Source organism: Fundulus heteroclitus, unplaced genomic scaffold (genome assembly GCF_011125445.2).
Source record: "Fundulus heteroclitus isolate FHET01 unplaced genomic scaffold, MU-UCD_Fhet_4.1 scaffold_44, whole genome shotgun sequence".
Lineage (NCBI taxonomy): Eukaryota > Metazoa > Chordata > Actinopteri > Cyprinodontiformes > Fundulidae > Fundulus > Fundulus heteroclitus.
Genome location: NW_023396857.1, coordinates 2,194,551 through 2,205,903, shown reverse-complemented (window position 1 = coordinate 2,205,903; position 11,353 = coordinate 2,194,551). Strand labels below are relative to the sequence as shown.

Sequence of the window (11,353 nt, the reverse complement as noted above, 5' to 3'; positions counted from 1 at the left end):
TCTCCAGAAGGTTTCTGAGGGTCCCAAACTCTAACGGAGCCACAGGCAGCATCAGCGCCAGGGAGGTTCTGTCCGGCCCAGAAACTGCTTTAACTCAGCAGGAACAAAAACCCACTCAGAACTGGTGTACATTTATTGGATAATCACAGCAACAGAGCATAAATCTAAGAAATAAAAAGATCAAGCAAAACTGCAAACACACCCAGAACAGTAGGAAAGCAGGTAATGAACCAATGAGCTGGTCACTGACACACCTGAGCTGTTAACCTGTAAACCAGCCGTATTTATGCAGGAAGAGAGGAAACTGGATGAAAACCTGCAGCGGTTCGTGTTTTTAAAGAAATGTCAGACTTTTGTTTCTCAGTAAAAGTCGTGACAAACGGCCAGTTTTAGCATCTGAAAGTGTCGCCTGAGCTGAAAGCAGAAGTCGTCTGAGAGCTGAATGACGCCCCGGATCACGGTCTCACTTCCTCATGTGCAGCTGCAGCAGAGCAGCTCAGAGACGACCACGCTGGCAGGTGAGTCTCCTCAGCTTCGCTTCTCAAACATCAACCAAAGCAGATTTTAAAAGATTAAAGATTTTCCTTTGGTGCTCATAGAGTCCGGATCCAAACTCCTGATCCGTCCTGCAGGTCTGAACTTTTCCCTCCAAGCAGAAAGACTTTCTGAGGCCTGATGATCGGACCTTCTGAAGACCAGAAGAAGGTCTGACTCCTGGGGTGGAAACGGAGGCTGGGTCAGGACTTTAGATCTGGACTATAGTTAAAGACACCAGACAGAACATTAACTAAGCTTAAAAATGGAAATCAAATGTGATTAAAGCTGCAGCTTTCATATTTATTTGCAACAAAAAGCCAAAGTTGTTCAAACTTTGCAGATTCTACATGTAGAATCTTCTTTCTGACAGGTAATGATGAGAGAAGGACAGAAGAGGATCAGCTTTAAATAAATTAGATTTTTTATGTAAAATAATATTCTTCTAATCCTTGAGCAGCTTCTTGCATGTTTCTGGTAATTTGATGATTTATTTGGTGATGAGCTCAAAGTCTGTGAGGTTGGAAGAACTTCTTACCATCACCTTAATCTGGAGTCCGATTCTTGTCCGGACCGCTCCAGAACCTTGGTATTTATGGTAACTTGTGCTTCATGAATAAATGATTGTCGTCCTGCAGATGGAGATGTTCTTCTCAGCGCTGCCTCTGCTGGCCTTCCTGCTGCTCCCTGGTGTCTCTGCAACGCCAGGAGGACTATGGGAGGACAACAAATATGGCCGCCACAGCTCTGAGGTGCTGCACCCCGAGCACAACTGCAGCTGGACCTGCATGCTGTTCACCCTGCAGTGGCCAGGGGGGTTCTGCCAGGTGAGCTGCATCATCTGCATCATCATTACGTGTCTCATCTGCAAAGAGCAAACCAGGACAGGACAGAGGGAGGAAGTATGGTGCATGTCACCGGCATGGTTATGTTAGCTCTGAGCTCACAGGCTGTCTCCTCCTGGCATGTTTAGGAGACATGGTCTGAGGGGGGTGGACACGTTGAGGAACATGGCCCAGACCCTGAAGGAGACGTCCTCTGTAGTCGTTATGGACGATGCAGAGATTTCAATGTTTCTCCAAACCAGACGGGTCTGCTGAGGTTGTAGCTGCATCAGAGCAAACACCAGCGCCGTTTGTTCCCTTCATCTAACCATCCTGTTCATCACAAAACCTGTTTTATAGCAAACGTTCTCATTGTCTCTTATCTATGGAGCTTCAGCTCTAGATAGAAATACAGGCTTCGTCCAGAATCTGTCTCAGCCTGTAGGGGGCGATGTTCTAATAACAGCTCCTGTTCCTACCTCCTACCTCCTACCTCCTGCCTCCTGCCTCCTAGCTCCTACCTCCTAGCTCCTACCTCCTAGCTCCTAGCTCCTGCTCCCTGACCTTTCCTGGGTCAGCAGAACTCCATCAGGGAGGAAAGGAGCTTCAGCTGCTGAGCTCACTCACACCTAAGGAGAATTTAGAGAGACCAATTAACAGTCATGCTTTTGGACTGTGGGAGGAAGCCGGAGTACCCAGAGAGAACCCACGCATGCACAGGGAGAACATGCAAACTCCATGCAGAAAGGATATATATATATATATATATATATATATATATATATATATATATATATATATAGATAACCTGGGTCATAATGGAGATGATGCAAATGTTCATCTTTACGCAGATGACAGTCATTTATTGCTTTACCTTCTCTCTGGAGCTGACCTACAGACTGCTTTTAATGCTTTTAGGATAACTTCCTCCAGCTGATTGTTCTGAATGGTTCTAAGACAAATTTAATGATTTTACCAACTCTACGGTCAGGCTGTATCTCTGGTTGCTTTGTATGGGATGAGTGTAGAGACAGTCAGTTCCTATAAAAGCCTGGTATCTTAATTCATGACTCCCTCACTTTTAAAGTACATGAACTCCAACTAATAAACAGTAGTTTTCTTTTAATGTAAAACAGCGACTTGTTGCTGTTCCTTTTTTTGTCTGTGTTGCATTATGGTGACGTTTTACATACGTGTGCTTCCTCAGTGACTTCACAGGGTTGACACAGTTCATGGTTCTGCCCTGAGATTTAGAACAAAACGCCACAGTTTGACTCGTCATTGTGAGGTATATTCTCAGGTTGGCCTTCTGTGTCTACCTGCCGGCTCCATCACTGCTACATTCAGAGCAATTCTAGGTCTTCTGCCAATCTCTGTGTGAAATGATGAAACAAAGAGTGATACTCTCTGCTTTACAATGGTCGGATCTTGCTCTCTGTCCCAAATGGTCGCACTGAATTTGGCAAAAAAGGCTTCTGAGATTATTAATCTCAATGGTAACATTCCTGGTTAAATAAAGGTTTGATAAAACTAAAAATAGGCGCTATGAGAGGAAGCATACAGGCTCCTACCGTCTTCCTTACTGCACTATGGGAACAGCTCTGATCATGGCGACTGCTGACGTATTTCTGCTTTGGCTGAAGGTTCCTGATCCAATTACAGCCTTTCAGAGGCAGCCCTGCACTCCCTCATATTTTAAATGCATAAGGAGGACAAGCACATGACATATCTGTTAACATGTTGTCTGTCTGTGTCCTTCAGTCTTTGTACAAAAAGACCCAGTGCAGGATTCCTCAGAACATCAGCAGCTGGACCATCCATGGCCTCTGGTACGCCCACACTCTTCAGTTATTAACCGCTAAATGTTGCTGTTTAAAGCCTGCTTGTCCTTTCATTTCCTCTGGTTTTTAAACACTGATGATCCACCTGTCATGTTTGCAACATGGGTTTTATGAGATCAGACATTAGTCATCAGTCTGGATGCTCCAGAGACAATAGTGTCCCGCTGTCCTTATTTCCAGGCCTCTCCGTACTCAGAGGTGCTGCAGCTGCTGGCCGATGTTCCCCTCTGATGTCCAGGTGAGTCTCGGCTCGGATCAAGTTTCCTTTTTTAGAAACAAAAAACACCTGAGAAGCACTAACAATGCTCCAAATTTTCCAGGACCTGGAAGAAGAGTTGGAGGAGTACTGGCCGTCGCTCCTGAAGACCAAACCCTGCTCTCATTTCTGGTACACATCAATGTTTCTGTAGATCCAGATCCTGCCTGTAGGGGGCAATGTTTCTGTAGTTTCTGTCTCAACCTGTAGGGGGCAATGTTTCTGTAGTTTTTGTTTCAGCCTGTAGGGGGCAATGTTTCTGTAGTTTCTGTCTCAACCTGTAGGGGGCAATGTTTCTGTAGATTCTGTCTCAGCCTGTAGGGGGCAATGTTTCTGTAGTTTCTGTTTCCGCCTGTAGGGGGCAATGTTTCTGTAGTTTCTGTCTCAGCCTGTAGGGGGCAATGTTTCTGTAGTTTCTGTCTCAACCTGTAGGGGGCAATGTTTCTGTAGTTTTTGTTTCAGCCTGTAGGGGGCAATGTTTCTGTAGTTTCTGTCTCAGCCTGTAGGGGGCAATGTTTCTGTAGTTTCTGTCTCAGCCTGTAGGGGGCAATGTTTCTGTAGTTTCTGTCTCAGCCTGTAGGGGGCAATGTTTCTGTAGTTTCTGTCTCAACCTGTAGGGGGCAATGTTTCTGTAGTTTCTGTTTCCGCCTGTAGGGGGCAATGTTTCTGTAGTTTTTGTTTCAGCCTGTAGGGGGCAATGTTTCTGTAGTTTTTGTTTCAGCCTGTAGGGGGCAATGTTTCTGTAGTTTTTGTTTCAGCCTGTAGGGGGCAATGTTTCTGTAGTTTTTGTTTCAGCCTGTAGGGGGCAATGTTTCTGTAGTTTCTGTCTCAACCTGTAGGGGGCAATGTTTCTGTAGTTTTTGTTTCAGCCTGTAGGGGGCAATGTTTCTGTAGTTTTTGTTTCAGCCTGTAGGGGGCAATGTTTCTGTAGTTTTTGTTTCAGCCTGTAGGGGGCAATGTTTCTGTAGTTTTTGTTTCAGCCTGTAGGGGGCAATGTTTCTGTAGTTTCTGTCTCAGCCTGTAGGGGGCAATGTTTCTGTAGTTTCTGTCTCAGCCTGTAGGGGGCAATGTTTCTGTAGTTTCTGTTTCAACCTGTAGGGGGCAATGTTTCTGTAGTTTCTGTTTCAGCCTGTAGGGGGCAATGTTTCTGTAGTTTCTGTTTCAACCTGTAGGGGGCAATGTTTCTGTAGTTTCTGTTTCAGCCTGTAGGGGGCAATGTTTCTGTAGTTTCTGTTTCAACCTGTAGAGGGCAATGTTTCTGTAGTTTCTGTCTCAGCCTGTAGGGGGCAATGTTTGTTTCTCAAAGAGAAAGTCCTGGCTGGTACGAAATAAAAATTGGTTTAAAGCTGAAGAAAAAAAATCTGGCAAACAAGAACTAATGAAATGTTTTATTTATTATAGCCTAAGGGTATTAAACTAAAATTACTTTGTTTTTAGATTTTACAACAAAATGAATCATCGAACAAAAAAAAAAAAAAGACAGTTAATTAGTGTAATGGAGCCAGCTAAATGAGCCCTTCCCATAAACATGGAAAGTTTTCATAAAAATCTGAAACACACTTAAAGCTAAAAACATTAAACAACTTTAAGCCCTGTGCCATCGGGACCTTTCTGTTATGTTTATTCTATACAGACATGGTACAAAAACAGAAGCACTAAAAATCACCCTTTCTTGGTGCCTTTAAATTAATTTAAATATATTTCCCACCATTTGGTTTTATTAGACTGTGTTGCTGTAGGTTGAGGATGAGGTAAAATGGGTTTAATGAGCATCTGCTGCTTTTTGAACTAGAACTATGAAGGGTTAAGAGGGACAAAATTAAATAAACATTTTTTTTTATCGTAAAAGCATAGAGGTCACATGAAATAAATGTTCCATTAGTTTAGGATTGCCTTCAACTGTTCTAGTTAACTGAATCACCACTTTTTTGTTCTATTTTCTATCTACATTTTATTCCTACTTGCTTTTATTCTGTTTTAATTTGCTATATTTTAATCATGTAAAGCACTATCATTGTCCCTGTACTGAATTGTGCTATATAAATAAATTTGCCTTGCCTTGCCATTAGTTATCTAATTAAATGTAGCATTAAATCATGAAATTTATAATTATTAAATGTCCCTTTTACATAATTAAATACCTTTTAAATTATAAAATTAAGTAATTAAATGTAATTTCTTAAAATAAATGAATCTATATATATATATATAATTATTGCAGTCAGTATTTATTAATTTCATGGTTTCTGTGCAGCAGATTCGTCATGAAATTATTTTACACTGTCAATTTCACCCACCAACCCATTGGTGGGATTAGAGACCCTGGCATCTGATTGGCTGCTTTAAGACAACCTCTTTCAAGTTTGTTATGACTCTGAGATCAATACTTCCACTGGAAAGTTCAGAAATAAATCCAAAAATCTCATTAAATTGTTTTAATTTATCTACAACAAGCATGTCCAGCCTCTGGCCGTGCGTGTTGGCCCCGCCCACTCTGTCCTCAACTCGTTAGACATGTTGCAGAGCAAACTAGGCATATATCTATATATTTATAAAGGCTTAAGTTTCTCGCCCAGAGTTTGTTTTAAATAAATTGTAACAATGTATTAACAACAAATTATTAAAAAAATATTTTAACGTGTGAAGCAGTCAATCAGACGCCATGCCAATAATAATAATAATAATAATAATAATAATAATAATAATAATAATAATAATAATAATTTGCCGTTAAAGGAGCGCCCACCGAGTTGATGGGTAAAGTTGGCGGTTTAAAAAGTCTTATGATTCATGATATGCTGAAGCCATGAAATTATTAAGTAGAAATGAAGAGTAATAGGTATATTTAAATTCATTTATTTTAATAACATTTCATTATTTAATATACTCATTTAAAATGTATACGTTTTTATTTAATGTGACATTTATTCAATGATGTACAACATGAATAAATGTGCATTTAAATATGAATTGCTTCATTCAATGATACATTTTTTTATTACGTTTACTTTTTTATTTTATGATACGTTTATCTAATTTTGTCCCTCTTAGCTCTCTATATAAACCATTTACGAAACAAATATGTATGACTTACATTATTATTCCTCATTAGAGGTAAATTAGTTATTTATCACAATGCCAGCTACATTATTATTATCATTATTATGATTATTATTATTATTATTATTATTATTATTTAACTTCCTGTTTCAGGAAGGAGGAGTGGATCAAACACGGATCCTGCGCTGCGTGTGTTGAAGGATTCAACTCTCCTCTAAAATACTTTCAGATCTGCCTGAAACTACGTCACCAGTTTGACATCTATGGGTGAGAGCGCCCCCTGCTCCTGGTTGGAGGCACTGCAGGTTTCAGCTTTAGCTTCTTTTTAACCACTTGTGTGTTTGTGCTGCAGACTGCTGCGGGATGCAGGCATCACTCCGTCCTGTGAGCGACTCTACAAGGTAAAACCTTCCTGCACTGAGCCGCTTTCCAGCCGCAGCATCGTTTACGTTTTTATCCACATCCCTTCTTCTCAGTCTGCAGTTTAAAATGAACCCGCAAGAGAAAATGATTACATCAAACTGAAAATTGGACAGAAAGAAAAATTCCTAAATGCACATTTTCTGTTTTATGAATATTCTTTTTCTTTAAATGCTGCTTGAGTCCTGAACTCTTCAGATTCATATTTTAACCTGTGTTTTTCTGTTGAAATGAGCTTTTAACGATGCAAAACAAAGGGCGCTCTCTGTTTCACTGTCTCGGGTCAGAGCTGTGATGATAACTGGTTCTGGTGCCGTCTCTCTCTCTCTGGTTCTGGTTCAGGTCGCAGAGGTCCAGAAGGTCCTGGTGCCACACGTCGGAGACAAACATGAGATCCAGTGTGTGAAAGATGAGCAGGTCGGTCATCTAACCAGGTTTTTCTAACGCACGTCACTGAAACGTGCAGAAAAGGCAGATTTTAACTTTAAATCCCTAAATAATCAAACCCAGCCGGCTGATGAAACCAGAACTTTTAACAGTTCAGTCGGTCTGGACCAAGCTGGACTCAAACGTCTCCAGAACCGGCAGCTTTATCCTGATCACCATGTTTCAGCTCTGTTAACGGGCTACAGTTTCTGATCCGTCTCCTAAGCGGGTCAGAACTCTGCAGCTCTGTGTCCTCTGAAGGCCTCAGAACCCACCGGGTCCTGACTGGACCTGAATCCTGCCGTCAGCCCCACTGGTCCCGGAGCCTCTGCTGTTAATCCGCTCAGCCTGGATCTGCTGCAGGTTCTGTTTGTTTTTTGGCAGCAGGACCGGAAACCGGTTACCCTGGAGACCAAGCAGAACTATATGAAGTTTCTGTTGTTTTTCCATGGATGTGAGGAAGATTAATGGGTCGGTTCACATTTAAGAGAGAACACATGGAGTTGGTTAAAAGCCAGATCCAGAACAACATACACTACGGTTCAGAAGTTTGGGATCACACTGAAATGTCCTTATTTTTGAAGGAAAAGCACTGTACCTTTCAATGAAGATAACTTTAAACTGGTGTTAACTTTAAAGAAACACACTCTATACATTGCTAATGTGGTAAATGACTATTCTAGCTGCAAATGTCTGGTTTTTGGTGCAATATCTACGTAGGTGTATAGAGGCCCATTTCCAGCAACTATCACTCCAGTGTTCTAATGGTACAATGTGTTTGCTCTTTGGCTCAGAAGGCTAATTGATGATCAGAAAACCCTTGTTCACACATCTGAAAACAGTTTAGCTCGTTACAGAAGCTACAAAACTGACCTTCCTTTGAGCAGATTGACTTTCTGGAGCATCACATTTGTGGGGTCAATTAAACGAAAAAGAGAACTTTCATCTGAAACTCGACAGTCTATTCTTGTTCTTAGAAATGAAGGCTATTCCTGTGAGAAATTGCTAAGAAATTAAAGATTTCCTACAATGGCGTGTACTACTCCCTTCAGAGGACAGCACAAACAGGCTCTAACCAGAGTAGAAAAAGAAGTAGGAGGCCGCATTGCACAACTGAGCAAGATAACAAGTACATTAGAGTCTCTAGTTTGAGAAACAGACGCCTCACAGGTCCCCAGCTGGCATCTTCATTAAATATTACCCACAAAACACCAGCATCAACATCTACAGTGAAGAGGCGGCTGCAGGATTCTGGGCTTCAGGGCAGAGTGGCAAAGAAAAAGCCATATCTGAGAATGGCCAATAAAAGAAAAAGATTAAGATGGGCAAAAGAACACAGACATTGGACAGAGGAAGAAAAAAGTGTTGTGGACGGATGAATCCATGTTTGAGGTGTTTGGATCACAAAGAAGAACGCTTGTGAGACGCAGAACAAATGAAAAGATGCTGGAAGAATGCCTGACGCCGTCTGCTAAGCATGGTGGAGGTAATGTGATGGTCTGGGGTTGCTTTGGTGCTGCTAAGGTGGCAGATTTGTACAGAGTAAAAGGAAGGCTATCAGTCCATTTGGCAGCGCCATGCCGTACCCAGTGGACAGCGCTTGATTGGAGCCAGTTTCATCCTACAACAGGACAATGACCCTGAACACACCTCCAGATTATGCAGAAGCAGGCAGCTGGTATTCTATGGGTGATGGAGAGGCCAGCAGTCACCAGATCTGAACCCATGGAGCTGTTATGGGAGCAGCTGACCGTACGGTACGCAGGAAGAGCCCATCCAACCAATCCTGCCTGTGGGAGCTGCTTCTGGAAGCGTGGGGAGCAATTTCTCCAGATTACCTTAACAAATTAACAGCTAGAATAACAAAGGTCTGCAATGCTGTAATGGCTGCAAATGGAGGATTCCTTGATAAACGCAAAGTTTGATGTAAAAAAAAAAAAATCTTATTTCAAATACAAATCATTATTTCTAACCTTGTCAATGTCTTGACGCTATTTTCTATTCATTTCACAACGTATGCTGGTGAATAAGTGTGACTTTTCAAGGAAAACACAAAATTGTTTGGGTGACTCCAAACTTTTAAACGGTAGTGTAAATTAGATTTTAATGGAATAAAGCGACAGTTTAAAAGGCCAACCAGGCTCCTGGTCAGTTGGGTTATGGCTTCTATCCGCCTGGTGTTCCAGAGAGTTCTCCCTGGTTCTGTTCCAGGAAGGTTCAGGACGGCTTTAGAACCTCCTTCAGCACCCTGTAGAACTTTGACTAGGCCATTTCCTTTGTTCATCCGTTATTCTGCCGTAGATCCGATGCTGTGTTTGGATCAAGGTTCTGTTGACGGCCCAGTTTGGACCAAGCTGTGGGACAGATGGACTCACATTGGACTCTAGAAGACGTTGGTCTACAGGACGGACCAATCAGGAGCTGCTTTACCTAAAACAGCTCCTGATTGGTCGGAACCTACTTCCTGCTGACGTTTTGTCATGAGTGGCGTCTTTTTCTGGGATTCAAACCCAGAACCTTCCTGTCATCCCATGCTTGGCCCAAACTGAGCGTGCACAGAACCAGAACCAGAACCAGAACACCTGAGTGGAGCAGCTGATGTGTTGGTTCATCAGATCACGCAGAACTTCGTCTGACCTAAAGAGACTAAAACTAACGCTTCCTCAAACAGAATCAGAACCGGTTAAGTTCAGAACCAGCTTGGTACCTAAAGGTCCAAACAGCTGAACCTACTTCTTCTGCTCCTTCAGGACAGACAGGTGCTGTTCCAGGTGAAGGTCCGGCTGTCCCGTAACCTCACCATCGGCTGTGATCACCACGGAGACACCGACGGGGGCCCAGCAGCCGGACCGGGTCCTGCATCTGGACCGGGCCCTGCAGCCGGACCGGGCCCTGCAGCCGGACCGGGTCCTGGACCCCCACCCCCCCCGGGCCACCCCTGCCCCCCAGACGAGCCGTTCTTCTACCTGCCCATAAAGCACGAGGAACCGTGGCGACCCTGCGGCTGATCCTCAGCTTCAGATGTTCTGAGAAGTTCTGCTTTCTGCTGCTTTTTCTTCTTCGTGGATCCAGAACCGCAGATGAATGTATGAGTAAAGTTTGCTTTAGGTAGCAGGATGGCGGTGGACGTTGAAAGATGTGGTTGGCTCTCCCTAACGGTACCGAGCCCTCAGGATTAAACTAGAATATTAACAGCTCCAGGGTCCAGTCCAGCAGAACTTCCTCTAGGGGGCGCCACAGCACGTTTACACCCAGCATCCTCCTCCCTGTAGTTCTGAAGCTTGTAGTCCAGCCCATCTTGACCTGCTGCTGTTTTCTTTCTTCTCTTCATCTCTTTGTCTTCTCACTGAAACGTTCTAAAATAAAGTGGCAGCTCCACCTCTGATGTCCTCAGTCTCCTACATGCTGACAGACGGCACCAGGTCCGCCAGGAACCGGGCCTGGTGCCGTCGCTGACATTAACCCATATTTACCACTTCTCCACCTAGATCACAATATCATCAGCAAACACGTCTCCATACCGGGCCTCGGTCCATACACACCTCAGATCTTCATCCCATCGGGCCGTCCTACTAAACCTGACCTCCTAACACAGAACCACAGGTCCTCACACACAGAACCTGAGCTCCTCACACAGAACCACAGGTCCTCACACACAGAACCACAGGTCCTCTCACACAGAACCACAGGTCCTCACACACAGAACCACAGGTCCTCCTTCAGTACCGGCTAGTTTCTTCTCTCCAGAACCAGTTGGACACCAAGGCGTCAGCGCTGATGGTGAGGAGCGGGTCACATGTGGCGTTAGATGGACAGAAGCTTCTCAGCCGAAGGGAATAAATAGAGGATGTCCTAAATTTTTCCTCTAAAAAACATTTTGATCATGTTTAAAGATTATTTTGTCATTCAGGTGAAATGAAATCACTTAAAACTGGATTCTGCACCAAGCATGAAAATAAAACGGAGTCTTTGACGGGGTGTCCTACTTTAAA

At 43.2% G+C, this 11,353-nt stretch overlaps 1 protein-coding gene across 3 annotated transcripts; it reads left to right on the top strand.

The window, feature by feature from the left end:
* Nucleotides 1-421: 421 nt before the first annotated feature.
* rnaset2l (ribonuclease T2, like) lies at nt 422-10,746 on the top strand. Of its 3 annotated transcripts, XM_012849416.3 has the most exons (10): nt 433-518; nt 600-705; nt 1,173-1,361; nt 3,120-3,187; nt 3,380-3,437; nt 3,520-3,587; nt 6,669-6,782; nt 6,868-6,916; nt 7,278-7,352; nt 10,112-10,746. In XM_012849416.3, exons 2-10 carry the CDS (start codon nt 676-678, stop codon nt 10,367-10,369), a joined length of 909 nt encoding a protein of 302 aa, XP_012704870.2. In that variant the 5' UTR covers nt 433-518; nt 600-675; the 3' UTR covers nt 10,370-10,746. The 3 variants fall into 3 exon arrangements, with proteins under 3 accessions (XP_012704869.2, XP_012704870.2, XP_035987488.1); XM_012849415.3 differs by lacking the exon at nt 600-705 and having other exon boundaries at nt 422-518; XM_036131595.1 differs by lacking the exon at nt 433-518 and having other exon boundaries at nt 581-705.
* Nucleotides 10,747-11,353: the final 607 nt, after the last annotated feature.

What these genes read in the sequence shown, in the direction of transcription:
- rnaset2l (XM_012849415.3), top strand. Translation starts at nt 474, where the DNA reads ATGTGCAGCTGCAGCAGAGCAGCTCAGAGACGACCACGCTGGCAG. An exon ending in GGCCAGGGGGGTTCTGCCAG is followed by an intron (nt 1,362 to 3,119) that starts GTGAGCTGCATC and finishes TGTGTCCTTCAG; the next exon opens with TCTTTGTACAAAAAGACCCA. An exon ending in TGTTCCCCTCTGATGTCCAG is followed by an intron (nt 3,438 to 3,519) that starts GTGAGTCTCGGC and finishes CAAATTTTCCAG; the next exon opens with GACCTGGAAGAAGAGTTGGA.